Genomic DNA, 21,224 nt, shown 5'->3' on the forward strand with positions numbered 1-21,224 from the left:
GGGAGTGGTGGCACATGCTGTTAATACCAGCCTGGTCTACAGTGTGAGTGCCAGGACAGCCAGACTCAAGAGAGACCCCGTCTCAAAACAAAACCAAAAAAACCCACTCATTTTATTTTCTGTTCCTGGTAGTACTATTCCTTATCTTTTACATTGTGTACTTGCAATTCTAGAGCATTCTGTTTCTTCCTAAACAGTACATAAGCAACTCTAGAATTTTAACAGCCTCCACTGTAAAATAAAATCTCTACTCGGTAAGTAAAATATCCACGAAGCAGACAACTGAAAATATGCAACTCAAAGTTTTTAAAATGCAAGACTCAGTAAGCCAGGTGTAGTGGTACATGCCTGTGATCCATAGTCTAAGGCAGGAATATTGCTTTGAATTAAAAAACAATTGAGCTCCAGCCCAGCCAGGAAGACATAACAAGACTCAAAAACAAAACAAGAAGGCACATTAGCTATTACAACAAGCCAAGACAAGTGTTGTAGTAGTGTGCACCTTTAACCCTCAGGAGGCTGAACTGGGAGGGTCACAGTATATTAAAGGGCAGCCTGTGAGTGTGGGGCTACAGAGTGAGTTCTAGGTTAGCCTGGGCTACAGGAAGACCTCACTGCAAACAACAGTCAAAGAAAATGGGGCAGGGATTCCAAGACGGCTCCGCTGGTAGCAGCACTGTTGTTACCAAGTCTGAGAATCACTGGGGCTCACTTGGCAGGACAGAACTGCTCCTGCCGCTTGTCTTTTGGCCTCCACAGGCTCACCATGGCATGTACCATGGGCATGAGCACTCACACACAAATAAGTAGATGTAATGAAGACACAAAATATAGGAACAGTTAAGACTTAGCTCCCCAGCACTATAAGCCAACAGGATTATTTGGAATTCTCTATCTACTGACAAATCCAGTCTCCAGTAGGGATTCCTTAAGAAATAATGTGACCACAAGCTTCATGAGGGGTACTCCTAACCTCCCTACACACCTCCCCAATCACGCATGTACACACAAGAGGAAGAGAGCTCCAGGAAATCAAAAGGCCAAGTTTCAAGGTGATACAATTCTGGAATTTTTTTTTCTTAAGTGTCTGGTTTTTATTGTGCGGTGGTATTATCACCAACCCTATACAGTATTGCCTGTCTCTTAACATCTCAAATGTCCTAAAGGGAAAACATTTTCTTGAACTACCTGCCTGTCACTCTGGCAATTTATAAGGTAAGTTCAGCCCTGAGCTCTGGGATAAGATTTATTTATTTGTTATTATGTATATAGTGCTCTGCCTGCCTGTACACCTGCAGGCCAGAAGGGGGCACCAGATCACACTATAGATGACTGTGAGCCACCATGGTTGACCTCTGGAAGAGCAGCCAGTACTCCCAACTTCTGAGCCTTCTCTCCAGCCTTGGAATGTTTTTTATGACTGAAGTACTACAGCCCAATCACGATTGTTCACCTTCAATTCCAGCACTTGAGGCAGAGGCAGGCAGATCTCTCTGAATTTTAGGCCAGCCTCCTTACGGAGTTGGCTTCAAACACGGCAAACCAGCCATTGGGCAAAATGTCCTTGTTTCTGCCACAGACAGAATTGGGCCAGAAGAGAGTGTTGGGTGAATGTTCAGACAGTAAACTGTCTCAATCAGTTTTTCATTTTAGAAGCTGCTAACCTGCACTTCTGGTTCACTCAGAGATTTAAGTTTTACTCCTTCTCAAATCTCTGAGGAGGTTGAAGACCAGTCTTCAATTAAGCTTAATAGGTTAGGGCTTAAGATGTTTTTAGATCAAGATAGATGTTTTAAGTTAATAGAGACAAGATATGATAGATATTGATCTACATTCAGAAAACTAGACCCAACAAGATAGGAAAGATGTTTACTTCAAGTATGCCAAATACAATACAAATAGCCAAATCACTATGAATGTAACATGATTGTCTCATGGTTCTTCCTGCTGTATGTAATTTATTCATGTGTAATAATATAAATTTATATGTTACAAAAGAAACATAATAAATTCACACATACAAAAAAGAAATCTGTCAAAAACAGAAAGCCTGTAGAAGCATCTCTCCAAACAGTAGTGTGGAGACCTAGACTACATCTAGAAAAGTAAAAGAATGTTGATGGAAAAAAAAAAATCAAATAAAACTCAAGAGCAGTAGACTTGGATTAAGATTGCTACAGTGTTGGTTTCTGAATGGTGATAATGTACGTACTGATACATTATTAAAGTAGTTGTTTGAAACTACAACTAAAATAAAGAAGATGGTTTGGATGGCTACCATTTATGAATTTTATAGTTCTCAGATGACATTGTCTCAAAGTGTTTCTTTTGTTCTTCTGATATTCCAATTTTGATCATGCTATATTGTATCATTAAAATCATTCCTTTTTTTTTTTAAGTAATTAAAAAGGGGAAAAAATGCTGGGTACAGCAGTGCACACCTTTGAACCCAGCACTGGAGAGAAGAAGGTGGACCTCAGAGTTCAGGACAGTTAAGGCTACACAGAGAAATCCTATCTCAGAAAAAAAAGGGGGGGGTACCCAAAAACTAAATGTAAATTTCTCTTAAATGGTCTTAGATTATTTCACAACCGTTACACTGAGAAGTGAGCTCATACCTCTTCCTTGGTCAAGTGCTGTTCTCGCATAACATCCATGTACGTTCTCGCATTCATTTTAGGATCGGGGGTCTTCCCTCCTGCAGAAAAGAACAGCAACAGGACAAGAGTACAGTAAATAAAGAGCATTAGGTTCAACTGATTTCTCTGCCCTGCTCTAATAGTATGTTATCCATAATCATTTAATTTATTTTTTGTTGGAAAACTTTGATAATTATACATCTTACTTTTTATTGAGTTTGCTGATCAATTTAACCTGTTTGAACACAAACATATCTAAAGCAGTTTAAAACAATTATTTTAATGCATATATAAAGCAAAATGACAGCACAGTTTAGAGTCTTCAGAAGTGATGGGTTCCTGGGTTGCTAATCCGGAATACGTACACTTTCGTGCCTTTGTCTCCATCAGCAGTTCTGACTTCAAGCAGCAGAATAGAAGCCTAGAAAATTATCTCTTTACCATTAGTAACACTTTGGAAAGATATTTATATTCAAAACATTACCTGTTGCAAGCTGTTGAAATCCTGACTACAGTAACTGACTAAAGTTCTTCATCTAAACAGTTATAATTTAGAAAATCTGATTATAAAAAATACACCTACAATCATATTTTCATGTCACATTACTAAAAAGGGCTTCATGCTTTTAAAGTTCTTTTTTCTTGACCCAATATATAATTCTATTTCTTAGAAAGTACAAGTACAACTGGAAACATATTATTTAAGATATATCGTTCTACTAGCTACTACAACGAACACAAAGGGAAAGTGGTGTACAAAGAGATGTGTTGGTCTCTTGGGTAAAGTTTCAGTATTTGCTTTACAAACTGGAAAATAAATATATATATATATATTTCTTTAACTGCAAAATATCTTAAAGAAGCCCAAACAGTATATAACAAGAACCACAAGGCACACTATGCTTTAGAAAAGTGATAATTAGCTATACAAGTAGTATAGCATTATAATTTAGGACAAAAGAATAAAATTCTAAGACATCTCCTATGCTGACGATCATGCCCAATTGGTAGTGTCATTCTTTCTGACACTAGCTAGCTCTGATAAGACTTCCTTTGGAATACTTTTTCACCATAATCTAGAGAGGATGTGTTGAACTGCACCCTTAAGAATGCAGACAGGACTGGCATATAGCAGTACTGCTGTAGGAAAGAAATTAAGGACAGTTAGTATGGGCCTGTGAATTCTGACATACATGTTTAAATCAATTACAATTATGCAAGTAAAGAAAAGAATATCCCTATTAATTCATGCAGGCTGAAAAGTCTAATGTGTAGACCTGCAGCAGAGTCTATTTTAAAACAGGCACTTAGTTTGGAAGGTGGGACTCACTCACCCGAGGAAAGCTTCCATCAGGCTCACTATGCCCCCTGCACACACTACAAGTAGCAAAACAGACTCCAACTATTAAAACCACCAAAGTCTTTGCATTTAACTTTGCTTTAACTATAAATTTGCATAGAGCAAAGTAAGTGCATTTACTAAGCTATAATGAATGATATGAGGGGAAACTCTAGTGTGAGAAACAGTTTCTCAAAAGTAATAATCCAAAACTCTAGAATTTGGAATGGAAACTGCAATATTTTGAAGGTATTTTGAGCAGAAAAACATATTTGTTCAAAGTATACCAGGAGTACCCAAAACAAAAGTAAAATAAAAACCTTTAACCCTTTGCGTTTCTATGGCATTGGCTCATTATTTTCTTGTCCTTCTACCTGGAAAGAAAACTTGAATTATAAAGATGAAGAATATGGCATCTGTGACTCAACCAAATCTATACAAATCTATAAGGGGGTCTTTAAAAACAAAAAGCAAATTCATAAGCATGCCAAAAAAAATCAAAGGGCTAAAGACAACTTAATTAAAATAAATTTCTGAATACTTAGAAAAATGGGAAAGAATTACCATCTGCAAAAGGATCAAGACGCTCTGGGGAAATTATCATGGTCCGCCTATGCTTTTTGTATTCATCTTCCCGATCTGCAATCTTTGGAGGACGATGCTCAGCAAATGGATCATACTGAAAAAGAGGCATGTTTCATTTACTACCCTCTCAATAAAACCAACACCTCCCCAACACACACACACACACACACACACACACACACACACACACACACACAAACATATAAACCATTGTTTGTTTAAAAAAAAGTGTGTAGTTGATCAGTTTCCAAAAGTCAATGCTTCATGTAATGATTACCTTTACAAGACAATTATTTCTGACTCTTTCAAGTCAGCTCTTCTCTCAAAACAGTCTCAGAATTGACTGCTAAATTTGTGTGCTTCCAGGGAACTCAGTCCCTTTGTGTAAACTGAGTAAGCGCAAACCATCACCTGCTCTGTTGACTGTGGAATGTCATTAAGCAGTGCCACGGGGGCATGGTACCCAGGCTTCTTCTGACCAAGCAAGCTCGTAGACGATGAGTAGTCGTCATCATCCTGCAACGAACACCCAATGGTCACAAAATGTCACATCATAAAAACTAACACGACAACATCTGTAATTTAGCAACTACCCTAGGTTTGTTTGGAATTCCCCAGTTTATTAACCACACAGAAACAAGTAAACAGAAATTGTTACCAAATGTACTGACCTCTCTAAGAGTACATTACACAGAATTATAGTATCTTTTCTATTACAAAAAGCACACCACTTGTTAACTCTCAAGAAGATCTGACTAATACATTCTACTTTAAAGTAAAATGTTTGTTAATTCTAGGACATTCAAGCATTGTTGTCTTTCACTATTAGGTAAGAGAACCAAGTGCCATGGCAAGTGTGATAGTGTCAATACATAATTCCAAATCTCAGCCTTGGTTAAGGCAGAGACAAGAAGATTCTAAGTTTAATGTTCGTGTGAACTAAAACATCAAGACCCTGACTCAAAGCACATGCACATGGGCATGCACACACACACATAGAGGTCAGGGGGACATACTCTGCAAACACTAGTCTCTGATCAGCCTCTACAAGGCAGCCCAAAGTTTGATCCAAAAACCGAAATCAAATCACAAAAATTGGATAAGGAAAAAGAACCAGTCACAGAGAAATGGTTAGTTACAGTCAAGTCGCCTTTTTCATGGGGTACTCAAGACAGGGTTAGGTAATAAGAATTTCTATCAGAAATAATGTGAAAGTGCCAACAATATTCAGATAAGTCTTCCATATAAAATGCAAAACCCATGGTCTTGATTTTGTTTCCTGTTTTTATTTTTTTAACATGGTAAAGTGCAATAAACCATGGAGCCTTAAAAAAAAAAATTCAAAGCCCAGTATTTCAGGAAGTATCTGAGGGCATGGTGAAGGCTCCAGGGTTGAGCATGCATAAACAGGCAGATTGTGAAACAATAGCAAAAAATCGAGTAAAGCTAGGCATGGTGGCGCACGCCTTTAACCCCAGCACTCGGGAGGCAGAAGCAGGTGGAGCACTCTGAATTACAGGCCAGCCTGGTCTACAAAGGGAGTCCAGGACAGTCATGGCTACACAGAGAACCCCTGTCTCGAAAAACCAAAAAAGAAAAAAAGAAAAAGAAAAAAAAAGGGGGGGGGGGGATAAACCAGGTTATGGTAGCAAAGCCCTTTAGTTCCAGGCGGGTGTGAGTTTGTGTGAAATGTGTCTACATATCTAATTCCAGGCTAGCTAAGATTACATGATGGGGATGGTAGGGATGTGCATGTGTGTGTGTGTGTGAGCGCACGCGCAATTAAACAGTTTTCTCGGGCTGGAGAGATGGCTCAGAGGTTGAGATCACTGGCCACTCTTCCAAAGGTCCTGAATTCAATTCCCAGCAACCACATGGTGGCTCACAACCAGCTGCTGGTGTGCAGGCACATACCCTGGAAGAATACTGTATCACAATAAATAAATAATTTTTAAAAAGAAGACAAAAAAACAGTTTTCTCTCTCCTTTTAACCATGCAACTCAAACAGAAAAAAAATCTCTTGTATTTCTTACTTTCTCTCTCTTAAAAAAAAAACAAAAAAACAAAAAAAATCTTGCCTCTTATACAACTTGTAACTTACATCTTCAAGTTCAGTTGCAGCAATTGATGTCACATATCCAGCAAATCTGCTATCACTTCCACCATAAATTTCTTGGTCATAATAACCTGTGGAGTCAAGGCCCACTCCTTGGGCTTCATCAAGAGCTGCCTTCTTGCCTTGAATTTCTCGAATCTGTGCTTCAATATCTGTAAGAAAACAAAAACAATTTCATGTTCTGAAGAGCTCTCAATATAATGCATCTTCTTCCTAGATATTATCAAAATATCCTGAAATATAGAAAAGTTAAGTAATTTCACCATAAAGAGGCTAAGAGCTGCATTAATTACAACTACACATAGATTACATCTCCTTACCTCCACAGATGAAAGAAACCAAAGATCTGATTTACAATTTATCTTAACGGTTAGGATGAGTTATCAAAATTAATCTCAAAATTCTAAACTTTCCTCCAACTGAAAATTTAAAAGTTACTTTGAAATACATAATTGTTGGCCAGGTGTGGTGGCCTTTAATCTCAGCATTCAGGAGGCAGAAGCAGGCGGACAGCTGGTTCCAGGGATCAAACTGAGATCACTAAGCTTGTACAACAAGTGATTTGCTGAACCATCTCTACTAGCCAGAAAAACTAAAAGTGTTGCTGTTGATTTGGAACCTGAGCTGTAGTCACAATTATTTAAACTTGCCATTACCAAAACTGACCTAGAGATGTAATTCAGCAATGAATCACTTGCTCAGTATGGTATAAGGTCCTCAGTCTGATACTCCTATTATGTTAAAACACAGAATAAAACCCACTACCTAAGATGTAAATAAAACTAACAGTATAACCAGATATAGTGGCGCATGCCTTTGATCCTAGCACTTGGGAGACAGAAGGCGGATCTTTTTTGAGTTCAAGGCCAATCTGGTCTACAAAGGGAGTCCAGGACAGCCAAGGCTACACAAGAAACCCTGTCTCAAAAATAAATAAGTAAATCTAAGAAAAAAAATTTCAGACGGGAGACATCTAACACTTTTTTTTTTTTTTTTTTTTTTTTGAAACAGGCTTTCTCTGTGTAGCCTTGGCTGTCCTCAACTCGCTTTGCTGGCCTCATACTCATAGCTATCCGCTTGCCTCTGCCTCCCGAATGCTGGGATTAAAGGCATGCGCTACCATGCCCAGCTTTCTATTGTTCATATTTTCAAGCAAGACAGGAAGAGCAAACTTTTATTTAACCAAGAATGTGACATCTGAGTGAGGCAGTTGTGAAAGTCCCTTCATTGAGTTACCCTTCTGCACTTTTCTTTTTTCTATGCTCAAGATACTGCTGATTCTAGCTTGTAGCATTCCTTCCTTGATGCTTTCTTAGTCTTTTTTCTGGGTAGTGGTGGGGGGTGGGGGGTTAAGACAGGGCTTCTCCGTATAGCAGCTCTGGTTGTCCTGGACCTCTTCTATAGACCAGGCTGGCCTCAACCTAAACAGATAGATCTACCTACCTGCCTCTGCCTCCAAAGTGTTGAGATTAAAGGTGTGTACCATCAGTCTTTTTTTTTTTTTCTTTTCCCTTAAAACAGGGTTTCTCTGTGTAGACTAGGCTGGCCTAGAACTCACAGAGATCTGTCTCTGCCTCTCAGAGTACTGGCATTATAGGCGTGAGCCACCACATCTGGCTTCAGTCTTCATTTTTAATCTGGACTAATTTAGGGAGCCCTCAGATGTTAATTTCACTGACATTTTATTTTATTTTATTTTATTTTATTTTTTGAGACAGGGCTTCTCCATGTAGCTCTGGTTGGCTAACCTGGTTGAGATTCAAGGTGTCAGCCACTGTGACCTCTTTTGGTCTAATCTGCAACCGCTATCATCTTCAAGCTAGACACAATTGGAAGGATAAGAATTTCTAAAATTGTAAAAGGCACCCCAGAAAAAGCTAATATAGTCTGCAAACAAACTCTCAACTTTTTCTTTACCCAAGTGCTAATAGATCAAGTGTACATCCTGGCAGACAGGGGGCTACATGCCTTTATTAACCCCAGCACTCAGGAGGCAGAGGCAGGAGAATCTATTGAGTTCCAGGTCAACCAGAGATAGATAGTGTCTCCAAAAAAAGTGTTAGGACAGGAAAGATGACTCTGTGGTTAAGAGCAATGGCTGCTCGTCCATCCTGTAAAAGTTTATTTCCAACACCTAACAGGACAGCTCACAACCATTTGTAACTCCGGTAGCAGGGAATCAGAAAGAAAGGAGGGAGGAAGAGGGGGGGAAAGTGGGTGGGGGGCCAGGTGTGGTGGTGCATGCCTTTAATCCCAGCACTCAGGAAGCAGAGGCAGGCGGATCTCTGAGTTCCAGGCCAGCCAGGGCTGTAGCTCCAGTTCCAGAAGATCTGACAACTTCACACACAGTCCGACATGCAGACAATATGCCAATGTACATAAAAATTAATAAATAAAATTTTTTAAAAACCAGTGTACTTATTTTTACCGAATACCAGAGGACTACTAAATCAATTCCCAAGTAATTAATTCTACTGAAGAAAATTCAAAATCATTACAAAAATTTAACTTTTTTTTTTTACTAGCCACCAAAGGAAAACATTACATTGAAGTGTCTCTTTTTCAGTCATTGCCCAAGCAAACAAACGGAGAATTTTTTCTCAGTTTTATGATTTTCCAATTTAAGAAATTATCAGCAGGAACTTGACAGATAGCTAAGTAGTTAAGAGTGGGTACTGCTCCTACAGAAGATACTCCCAGCACCCACGGCAGGTCATTAGTTCCAGGACATATGACACCTCTTCTGGGCACCAAAGGCACTGCATTCACATACATACACCCATGTATATACTCATAAAAATAAAGGCATAAATATGAAATTAGAGGCAAAACATATTAGTGAGATTTTGGGTTAAGCCAAGGTATTTATGCAAAAATCCCTAAAAGATCATACTTGGTATGTAAGTGGTTTCTGTTTGTTTTTTGCGGCAGGGCTTCTCTGTGTAGCCTTGGCTGTCCTGGAACTCTCTGTAGACCAGGCTGTCGTGGAACTCAGAGAGCTCTGCCTGCCTGTGCCTCCCTGAGTGCTGGATTACAGGCCCGCCCCCAGCTATTTCCACCTAGCTCTTCTCTTTCAATCCTGGGAAGCATAAGGCACACTGACCAAATAAGAAAACCGTCTTTAGGGACTAGACCGATACCGGCTCGGCAGCCAAGAACTGCTGTTGTTCTTCAAGAGGACCAGAGTGCCCTCTTAGCACCCATGTCAACTCTAGGGACAGGGACTGGACGCAGTTCTTTGACTTCATGGCCACCCAAATATACATGCCCATACAGAGACAGAAACGTAACACCAGTACATTAAGAATAAATCTACTTAAAATAATAATAATCAGATTGGTTAAAGAGGATGTGAGAGATGATTCTAGCAGAAATATTTGAAAAGTAGTTATGTGGCTGTTAGTTGCCTAGAATGCATGAAATCCTGCATTATATCTTCAGCACCATATAAATCAAATGTGGTTCACCCTATAACCCACCATTAGAGATCAAAAATTCAGCCATTTGTAGTGGTGGCACATGACTTTAATCCCAGCCCTCACAGAGGCAGGTGAGCCTTTATCAGTTCAAGACCAGCCTGGTATACATAATGAAATCCAGGCCAGTCAAAGCCATAAAGTGAGACCCTGTAACACACACAAAAACAAAAAACAAAGTCAAGGTCACCTTGAACAACATACCTTATCTCAAAGAGAGAGAAATGTGTTTGAAAACATATGACAAGAAAAATCTTCAGTTTGGTTCATTAAGAATCAAAAGCAAAAAAAAAAGAAAGGAAAAAAAAAAGAAAAGAAAAGAATCAAGAGCCTGAGAACAGAACCATACAAGTGAGGCTTGATGGTACATCGCCAACATGGCAGCACTTCTGAGGTGGAGGCAGGATCAGGAATCCAAGGACAAACTCAGCTATGTAGCAGTTTTGAAGTCAACTTGGGCAATATGAAACCCTTCAAACAAAACACAAAAAGCCGGGCGTGGTGGTGCACGCCTTTAATCCCAGCACTGGGGGAGGCAGAGGCAGGATCGCTGTGAGTTCAAGGCCAGCCTGGTCTACAAAGGGAGTCCAGGACAGCCAAGGCTACACAGAGTAACCCTATTTAAAAAACAAAACAAAACAAAAACAAAAAAACAAAACAAAAAAGGCCAAGGAAGCGAGAGACACTTCCATAGAAGATACAACCATAGCCTATTTCTACACAAAAACTTATTTACACCAGGCGTTGTGGCACACGCCTTTAATTCCAGCACTCGGGAGGCAGAGGCAGGAGGATCTCTGTAAATTTGAGACCAGCCTGATCTACAAAGGGAGTCTAGGGCAGGCAAGATTACACAGAGAAACCCTGTCTTGAGAAACCAGAGAGAGAGAGAGAGAGAGAGAGAGAGAGAGAGAGAGAAAAGACCACGAATAATATGGAAAACTATTATTGAGAAATAAATTACATCAGTAAATTCAAAACTAAGTCGCAGTCTCAATTATTACAATAACCTTAGAATGACTGCCTCTGATGAAATAATCCAATGATGGGTGTATAGGTCCAATGTGGTTGATGGTTATGTGCTTACTACCATACCATACTTGTCTTTTTTGTTTGTTGTTTTTTCAAGACAGGGTTTCTCTGTGTAGCCTTGGTATCTTGGACTAGTTTTGTAGACCAGGCTGGCCTGAACTCACAGAGATCAGCCTGTGTGCTGGAATCACAGGTGTGTACCACCACAACTGGCTCCAATGACTTTGTTAAGATACAAAAATCATATTCGGGATGGAGAGATTGCTCAGCCAGTAAGAATGCTTGAACAAAACCTAAATCGCCAAACGCTTAAAAAGACTGGCATAGTCATGTGTGTCTGTAACTGCAGTGAAGAGAAGGGAAGTGAGCTTGCTGGCCACTAGCATAGCTCCAGGTTCAGGAAGATACTGTGTCTTAAGGGAATAAAACCCAACTGCCTCCTTTGACCTCCAAGTGCATACACTTGTGCATAGGTCCTACACGCATATAAAATATACATGCATTTAATTTGTTGCTTGGGGAAAGTAAGATGGCACTTTCTTCTATATACACTGGGAAGACAAAATCAAATCTTGTAGTGTTTAAAGCCTTCCAAATTTTATGCTAAGCTAACTTTTCCTCTCAATTCAGATGGTTCTCAAAACAAGAATAAGATATTTTCTACCTGTCTGACTAAAACTGTTTTAAAATTCCCCTATTCAGAGTCGGGGGGGGGGGGCAGTTCAATAGTTCAATGGCAAATGCTCTGTAGTAAAAATACAGAATTCTGGGGATTGATCCCCAAATTTGAGAGACAGAGATCTGGAAGGCTTAGTAGTACGTTCCAAAATTGCCCGTGTCCAGGGGGCAAAGGATTCCTCGAGTTTGAGGCCAACTTAAGTGTGGTGACACACACTTTTAATGCCAGCACTCAGTAAGCACAGGTAGGCTGGATATCTGTGACTTTGAAGCCAATATGGTCTACAGAACAAGTTCCAGGTCAGCCAGCGCTACACAGAGAAACCCTATCTCAAAGGAAATAAAGATACAAAGTGAGTAACCAGCCAGCCAGAGCTACACAATCATACCATTTTTTAAAAAACAAAAGCTAAGTCCAGCAAGATGGCTGAGCAGCTAAAGGCACTTGCAGCAAGCTGAAAACCTGAATCCAGAAAGTTGTCCTCTGACTTCCACATGAACACAGGCAGAAATACATAACACTCAATACACAGTAAGTAATTTTTTTTTATTATTTTATTTTATTTTTTTGGTTTTTTGAGACAGGGTTTCTCTGTGTAGCCTTGGCTGTCCTGGACCCGCTTTGTAGACCAGGCTGGCCTCGAACTCACAGCGATCCACCAGTCTCTGCCCCCACCCAAGTGCTGGGATTATAGGCGTGCACCACCACGCCCGGCTCATAGTAAGTAAATTTAAGGAAAAATAATAAAATTAAAAATAAATGTGATCTGTAAAAGTAACTTTTATTCTCCTGGCTCAATTGTTGTCTGCTAATCTAAGGCTAGCCCCTGAAGCTTCTTACCTCCATATGATCTAACCTAGGCCTAGAATGTTCTCAGCCTCTGAGACTTACTGCTGAATGAGCTCACCCCTTCTTGTCTTACTGAGCTCTGGGCTGGCTGGCTCAACTTAGCTGTTTTGGCTCAAACTCCTCTTCCAGCTGACTCTCTCGGCCCGGAATTACTCTACTTGGCCTTAAATTAACATTAGCAATCTTTTCTAATCTTCTGGCTCCTGCTCCTCCTCCAAGTTGTTCAGTCTTCCCCTGCACTCTTCCTCTGCAACCCATCTATTACTGACCTGGTAAAACTGTTCCCCCACACACTCTGTAAAACTGCCTCTTAACTAACTTCCTTTCCTTTCTGTTCTTGTGAGAGTTGGGTGTATCCTATTCAGTCAAATCTCTGATTCATCAACTTTTCTGACACTCAACTAGACATCACTTTCAAACATGGGTGCTTCCTTCTACAAACTATCTTTACCTTCATTTGGGATTAAAGGCATGTACCACTGTGCCTGGACCTAAGCTTTTCTTTACCTGATAATTGCTCTATACCAGGCTGGCCTTGAACTCAGATGTTTGCCTCCGTCTCCTAGATTAAAGGTGTGCTTATTTTCCAGCCGGATCACAGAGACAGAGATTTTTAGCTGTGATCTCTTGCCAGAACAGTCATGTTCTGAACTAATATGCCCAGGACAGCAAGGACTACATAGACTCTGTCTCAAAAAAACAAAACAAAGGGCCGGGTGTGGTGGAGTACACCTTTAATCTCAGCACTCTGGAGGCGGAGGCAGAGGCAGGTGGATCGCAGCAGTGAGTTCCAGACCAGCCTGGTCTACAAAGGGAGTCCAGCACAGCCACGGCTGTTACACAAGAGAAACCCTGTCTCAAAAATCCAAAAAACAAAACAGACCGTGATCTACACAGTGAATTCCAGGTAGCCAAAAATAAAAAAGAAAGAAAAAATACTATTCTAATACAATAAAATTATTTATACTGATGGCCATACCTCTCAAGAAAAGCAATTAATTTTGTTCGATATTATAGTAGTGGCTTAAGTGACAACTGTAAAAACTTATATTCTCCAGGAAACTGTCATAAGGAAGCAAGAAGCCATGTATACATGCTGTATACAGCTCTACTAAAAAGTTATCACCCAGCCAAGTGGGAATAGTACAGGCCTTTAATCCCAACACTCAGGGAAGCAGAAGAGGCAGATCTCTTGAGTTTCCAGCCAGTCTGGTCTACAGAGTGAGTTCCAGGACAGCCAAGGTTACAGAGAGAAAAACTGTGGTTTGAAAAACCAAAGAAAAACCAAAAATACATGTTGTACTTTCAGGTTTAGAGACAAAAAGACAAGGTACATTTCTGGCTTCAAAAAGTGTTGGCACTTTTCAGTTCCTCAAAAGCCTCAACTATATCACCTTTTGGTCATAACCCATCTCTCTCTCTCTCTCTAGATTCCTATCGGAATTCCCTCCTTACACCCTTTCTTCCTACCACAGCAACGAGTCCTGCACATCTTTCACGACCTACTGCGTTGTTACAAGATGTTCCCTCGGGCTCAGACGTCCTCCCCTAATTTAAAACTGATTGGCCCATTTAGATCAGCGCCGCGTCACCACCTCTCAAAAATAACTAAGCATAAATTAATGGCTCCGTTAACAAGCTTCTCAGAAAAGTATTGGTTTTACTTCTCTGTACATAGCCCTTTGATTTTCGAAGAGAATTAAGACTCACACATCTGTTTCCCCCAGCAAACTGTCAAATGTCTGGCATCCTTAGCTTGTTCCCTCTAACACCGAGCCACACACCGAGAAGGGATGTGTTGAGTGACTTTCAGAATCCATACTGTCAGCTTAAATTTTGGCTTCTAAGCCAGGAAGCAAGAAAACAGGGTTTCAACCTCACGCACTCAAAACTCCTTCCTGTCTTCTCTGGTTCCTTCCTTACGGAATCTGGTCGTTTGCCAACTCGTTCCTAGCCGTGTTTAATTCTGTGTGCCATAAAATGATCAACTATCATGGGAAACTTAGGCGGCTCCCAAAAGCCTGCCCTTTCCTTCCTTCTAACTCCCGATTCTCCAACAATCAGCCCTCAAAGAAAAAAGAAACACTACACACAAAGTGACTAAAGGACTAAGTGTCCCGGAGGTCCGGAGTAACGGGCCGGCGCTGAGCCGACGCCGCGAAGCGCAGCCCGAAAGCGGCGGCCGACATTCAGGGCTTTCCAGGTGCAAACTGCCAACGACAGCAGCCGGGGACGGGAGCGGCTTCCCTCCCACGTCCGCCTCCCCGCTCCCTCCCTCCCTCCCCCGGACACCGCCGGCACAGGCTGCTCGAGCGATGCCCTCCGAACACAACTCGGAAGCACCGACAGCGGAACAAAGCGCCGGTCCCGGAGTGCTAGAGGACGCCATTACGCGGCCAGAGGCCTGCGCCGACGAGCCGAGCAGGCCCCGCCGCGCGGGCTCGGCCAGGCGCAGAGAGAGGCCACGCGAAGACGCCGAAAGCCGAGGGACAGGACCGCGGCTGGCAGCCTGGCTGGCAGCCGAGGTCGCGCGTGGGAAGGCAAAGGCCGCTTACCTTCGTGAGTCTTGGCGATCTTCGCCATTTTGTCTACTCGAACACACAGACGGAACTGGCGCTCCCAAGGACTTCCGCTCGCCGCCGCCGCCGCCCAGGAACAGAGGCTGCGCTCGGCTCGTTCGCACGCGGGGACGCGCGCCGCTCTGAGGCACTCAACTGCCACATGAAGCCGCGAGGTGCATGATGGGAGTGGGAGGGGCCAGGGCGGGGCTCCGCCGGCTTCCTTAAAAAAGGGGGGGGGGGGAGGAGTGAGCCAAACTGCGGAAGTAGTATGCGCGCGAGAGGATGGCTCCGCCCACGGGAAGTGCGCTCTATCGGGCCGTGATGGGCCTTCGCCTTTAATCCCAGCTCTTGGAAGGCTGAGGCAGGCAGATCCCTGAGTTCTGGGCCATCCTGATCTACAAAGCGAGGCTACACAGAGAAATCTGTCTCTCTTTCTCTCTTTTTTTTTTATTTTTTGAGACAGGGTTTCTCTGTGTAGCCTTGGCTGTCCTGAACTCGCTTTAAATCTCAGCACTCAGGAAGCAGAGGCAGGTTTATCTCCCTGAGTTCGAGGCCAGCCTGCTCTACAGAGCTAGTTCAGGACAGCCGACGCTACACAGAGAAACCCTCTCTTGAAAACAAAAAACAAAACAAAAAAAGCAACAAAGAGAACTCACATTGCCAGTTGACTCTGAATTCAAGTTTGAGTATTGAGTTAAGTGCCCTGAGGCATGGCCTGAGGACACGGACACAAACGTAGTAATTTATAACTTCAGCCTGGAGTGGTGGCACTCCCCTTTAATCTCAGCACTTGATAGGCAGAGACAGGCAGAACTCTTGAGTTCGAGGCCTGACTGAGTTTGAGGCCAGAGTGAGTTCCAGGACTACCAGGGCTACACAGAGATACCCTGTCTGGAAAAAACAAAACAAACAAAAAATTCCAGATTCCAGAAAGTGGAAAATAGAAAGGACACCGTTAGAAACTGTGCAGGAGGTGTTGGAGAGATGACCCCAAAGGTCAAGAGACCCAGATTCCATTCCCAGCACTCCCATGATCCCTCACAAACTGTAACTCCAGTTCCAGAGTGTCTGATGTCTTTATCTGGCTCCCGTGGGCACTGCAAGAATGTGGTGAACAGGACTTGGAGATTTGGCTCAGTGGTAAAGTGCTTTGCAAGGCCCTGGGTTACCTCAGAACTGAAAAAAAAGAAAAAAAGAAAAGAAAAGCAAGAATAAAGTGAACATAAACAAATTAGGCAAAACACATACATATAACATATTATACATAATAAAAGGAGAAACTCTGGAAAAAGCTTGCCACATGGCCTCACAATGAGGCAAATGGGGATTTAGGGGTAGTTTTCAAGCACTGTTTCCTTCATGTGTGTATTATTAAAAGGACTTGATGGGTAAGAAATTCAAGTAATAGAATTGATGTTATAAAGGATTTACTAAGAGGTTTGTTTAGGAGACATCAAGTGACATAAAGTAGAATTTAACTAAGGGAACATGGCCTCCAAAATACCTAAAGTAGAATGCTAACCAGGCCTGTTAGAGATCAAGTTTATGATGCTAAGATGTTAGTGCTCACCAGTACTGACCAGCCATGCAGGTCATTCAACGGGGCAGGGCAAGTCACAAGTATTGTTAAGTCCTTCCGACTACATTTGGACTCTGCTCTTGGGTGGTCTATTGGCAGTGGGGGGTTGTCTCTCGGGATTTGGGCATAATAGTGTAAGTCTCTAACGCTTAGTGCTCTGAGACAAGCCAGTGCCAACGTCCAGCTAGCGAGAGCACCTGTGCCTCTTGCTTATCTCTAAATCCATTAACTACAAACTCACTGCAAATGGAGCTCAAGGATTCAGGGTTTGTCTGTGTAGCCTTGGCTACCCTGGACTCTCTTTCTAGACCAGACTGGCCTCAAACTCAGAGATCCGCCTACCTCTGCCTCCCTGAGTGCTGGGATTACAGGAGTGCGCCACCGTGCCTAGTTAGTAATTTATACTTTAGATAGTACTAATCCTGCAATTCTGGAGAGGGAAAAAAAAAAACCAGTTCCACAATTTTGAGCCAAATTTGAAACAAACTTTAATCAAATACAGGCCAGGAAGATAGATTCTGGCCAGATCCTCCCATGGGTTCCCAGGGAATGGCCACAAGTCGTATTTTGCAGGGGCTTAAAATGGGGCCGCCATATTTCCTATCAGGACCAATCAGTGCAAGCATATATTCTGACGTACTTCCTGCCTACATCCAATCTAGAGCAAGCACACACCCTGACATATCTCCTGCCCACGCACCTTCCACCTACATGTGATCACGCACATCCGCGTAGCTGGGTCAAACGAACTTGCTTATGGGAGTGAAACCATAAGCTTGATATCTCCCATAAATGCCTCTAGCATTTCGGGGAATATCTGTCCTTGGGTGAGGGGTTTACAGATTAGAGGCATTTCTGTTTCATGGATCCTTTAGGTACAGTGATTACAACTTAAAATGAAACGTTAGCCCTGAATTGGCCATGGATTCTATGTCTCAGGAAGTGTGAGCCAAAACTAACTGGCTCATGAGGTGCTTTGGTGGTGGGTATTTTATCACAGCAACAGAAAACTAACTGACACAGGACCACTGCCTCGCATTCAGGTGCCAGGTGTGGCAGTTTGGATGAGAACGGCCCCCACAGGCTCATAGATTTGAAAGCTTAGAACACCAGGGAGCAGAGCTATGTGAAAGGATTAAGGGGTGTGTCCTTAGGGGGCCTGGTGGCACACACCTTTAACCCCAGCATGGTACGCAGATGAAATATCCTGGCACACTGAGCCCTAGCAAATCAGGCGCATTCACACTCACTGCCCAGGGTTCATAAATCCCTAATTGACAAGTAAAGTTGCCTTCCATTCCTCACTCCACCATGGCTCCATTTACTGCAGGGGGAGCCACCGCTGGATGCCGGGCCTTTCCAGTCACTGGCGCCTGCCCAGCCACTGCCCGTAGATCGGTGCTGATCCCTGGGGTAGCACTTGCCCAGCCCAGCATCAGTGAGCTAGAAGGTGAGTCGGCTGTGGGTGGACTGGACATGAGGAATGGGGTCCTGGAGGCAGGCTTTATATAGGGCTTCCTGGGTGTGGAGGTGGCGGGGTTCCAGGGTGGGGATTAGTGGGATTTCAAATCCTGAGTTTGGGCCAACTCCAGGAATTGGTGGGTTTTCAAATCCGGAAGTGAACTCAGACCCTTTGCCCTACGCTATGGAATGGTGGAAAAAGAAAAAAATCAATTCTACAAAATTGTCCTGCAGCCTCAATCTATGTGCCACGGTTATAAACACTGCTCACCTACATCGCATACATACACAGTAATAGATAAACATTTAGAGCAGTTCAATTCCCTTTTGTGCCCTTCCCAATGCGGCTTTCATGTGAGGATCGATGTGCTGTCTGACTGTATGGTATGCCTTGGGGACCAAGTGCCAGGACACCTTACCCTTCAGAGCTGCAACACTTCTACTAGCTAAAACTCTCTCCTCAGCTCTGTAACACTTAACACTGGTACTGTGAGTGGAGGTGGCTCTCCTGGTGCCCACGATCTCCCGTGGGGTCTGAGCTACACTGGGACCCTATTCCTCATGGACCCACAACAGACTCCCTTACTAGCTCACTGATTGCTCGGCACATCATCCACCAGTGACAATCACAGAAGTTTCCCCTGGTCATTTTTTTCCCTGAGGCTGAGGAAATAAATGATCACTGAATGTTGGGCACTGCAGTGGGGAGGTAGAGGCAGGCAGATCTCTGTGAGTTCTCCGCCACCCTGGTCTAATAAATAAATCTTTTAAAAACAAAAACAAGGCCGGGCGTGGTGGCGCACGCCTTTAATCCCAGCACTCGGGAGGCAGAGGCAGGCGGATTGCTGTTAGTTCGAGGCCAGCCTGGTCTACAAAGCGAGTCTAGGACAGCCAAGGCTAACGCAGAGAGACCCTGTCTTGAAAAACCAAAAAATAAAAAACAAAATAAAAACAAAAACAAAAGCTGGTTCTAGAGCTGAGGTGTGACTCCCTCTGACTCCCTCTCCTCTATAGGGGAGCTTGCTTCCTTAAAAGTTTCCTCCAAAATCTCTGTCCATATCAGGTTAGCAACCTGGCTGCGTGACAGAGAAAAGACAACAGAACAAAATGAAGAGACAGCCTATTCCCTGTGGGGACTACTGCTGCTCATCTAAAACGCTTTTGATTTTGCCTTAACTCTCTAAAACTTTTGCTACAGCAAAAATCTCACCTCAAGATTTGTAAGACTGTTATATAATCTTTCTGTACCTCAAGATTTGTAAGAATATTGGACATGATTAAATATCTTTAAAATCTGTAACAAAAGGGTTAACTTAAAAACTCCTAACACCAGGATTGATGGTTAAAAGTCTGTACAAAGGTAATGTTAAGTGCCAGGAGGGCAGTGGTGGTGCACGCCTTTAATCCCAGCACTCAGGAGGCAGAGGCAGCAGATCTCTGTGAGTTCAAGGCCAGCCTGGTCTACAAAGTGAGTCTAGACAGCCAGGGATACACAGAGAAAACCCTGTTTAAAAAACAAAACAAAACGATAAAAAAACCACACACACACAAAGAAAGAAAGAACAAAACAAACGACTATATGCCTTGCTGTTGGGCTCGGCTGTTAAGGTTGAAGTCTGGCATTACTGGATTGCCTCTGAGCTCAGCAGTAAAATGACAGACTCCCTTCCTCAGCTGGGTTCCCTCTTCTCTGCCTGATCTGGGGAAACCCCAGATCCTCTAAGGAGTGTCGCACAGCTCTTAGGGATATTACAGGCCCAACCTTCCCACCCCCATAAGAAACAAGTGTGTACCTGGGGATTCCCGGAAATACCCTCTCCATGCTAATGAGATGTCTTGGTACCTTAGCTTTGAGCCAACCTCTAACCATACCTGGCGTTCTTCCCCCACCCCTGACACCCATTGGAGAATTAAGTACTGAGTGCATGTAGAGAAGTAACCCTGGCACTCCGAACCCCATCAAATCAACACTCGTAACCTCTGGCCCCTCCCACAGCCCAAGGTTTTTAACATCCCTGGTTCGTGAAATAAACATTCTCTCATTCACTCCATTCCTCTACTATGACTGTCTGAGACTCCCTTCTTCTAGGGAAAGAAGGGCTCCCTGCCTTTCTGAAGAATTCCCTGCTGGACCCCCAGGCTTGGCTGCCAGCCAGCTGCCTCCGTAGCCACAGATCACCACAGAGCAGACACTGGACCTATGTTCTAGCTATGAACCAGCCCGGCATGGGCGTTTACTATGAACCAGTGTGTCAGCACGGATCATGGCCACCAGCTTTCTCATGCCACTGTACCCACTGCAGTGCCCATCTGCAAAGGCGAGCAGCCAGCTGTCCTCAAAGCAGCCGTTCTATCTGCCCGAACCAAGCCAGGCTCCCACCACTGCCTCTCGGTTTCGGGGCTCCAAAGCAGCCTGTTCTCAAAGCAGCCACCGACTCGCCCAAATCAGGCCAGGCCCTCGTTGCCACCTGGCTTGGGGTTTCGGAGCCCCTAGCTCCCCACTGCCAACTGGCCTGGTGACAGCTGCCCAGATTTGTTTGTTTGTTTGTTTGTTTTAAGTAGGAACAGTTACTGTGGAGAAATCTTTTCTCCTGCACCTCCGGATGAACTGGAGATCTTCTGGCCTAGATATCAGTTCCATGTTCCACCCTTCTTGAAGGAGACACCTGCGTTCTTGCCGCCATCTTAGCTGCTATCTCCTCATTGGGATGGAGGCATCCACATGGCTGGGAGCCATCTTCACCAGAGTTGGAAAGGATGGATTTGCAGTGACTGTACTCTTGTCTTGATTAAAATAACCACATGGTATAAGCCAACCAAAGAAAAAACAAAACAAAACAAAACAACTTGCCCTAGCTCTGAAGGTGAAACCAGATGAGTCAACCCACAGTCCCTTTGCTTCCTCTC

The 21,224-nt window shown here is 43.2% G+C and overlaps 2 protein-coding genes across 5 annotated transcripts in view; one reads left to right on the top strand and one right to left on the bottom strand.

Annotated features, from left to right (window-relative positions):
* Positions 1-15,428, bottom strand: part of SF3B1 (splicing factor 3b subunit 1) — a 38,962-nt gene extending 23,534 nt beyond the window's left edge. The window contains exons 1-7 of one of the 4 annotated variants that reach the window (XR_014778757.1): positions 15,272-15,428; positions 6,666-6,832; positions 4,975-5,079; positions 4,543-4,657; positions 4,299-4,352; positions 3,005-3,060; positions 2,619-2,698 (exon numbers count right to left, since the gene is read on the bottom strand). Coding sequence is in view for 2 of the 4 variants with exons in the window: in XM_084779449.1 (XP_084635575.1) it covers positions 2,619-2,698; positions 4,543-4,657; positions 4,975-5,079; positions 6,666-6,832; positions 15,272-15,299 (495 nt within the window). In the remaining 2 variants the exon portion in view is untranslated. Of the gene's footprint in view, positions 1-2,618; positions 2,699-3,004; positions 4,353-4,542; positions 4,658-4,974; positions 5,080-6,665; positions 6,833-15,271 lie in introns of those variants that run through there. The other 3 variants (XR_014778756.1, XM_084779449.1, XM_084779450.1) reach the window with 3 other exon arrangements.
* On the top strand, positions 15,358-20,873 carry LOC311596216 (uncharacterized protein). The gene is made up of 3 exons (XM_084779479.1): positions 15,358-15,450; positions 18,187-18,306; positions 20,407-20,873. Exons 1-3 carry the CDS (start codon positions 15,438-15,440, stop codon positions 20,835-20,837), a joined length of 564 nt encoding a protein of 187 aa, XP_084635605.1. The 5' UTR covers positions 15,358-15,437; the 3' UTR covers positions 20,838-20,873.
* Positions 20,874-21,224: the final 351 nt, after the last annotated feature.

This window comes from Acomys minous (genome assembly GCF_964271855.1).
Source record: "Acomys minous genome assembly, chromosome: 4".
NCBI lineage: Eukaryota > Metazoa > Chordata > Mammalia > Rodentia > Muridae > Acomys > Acomys minous.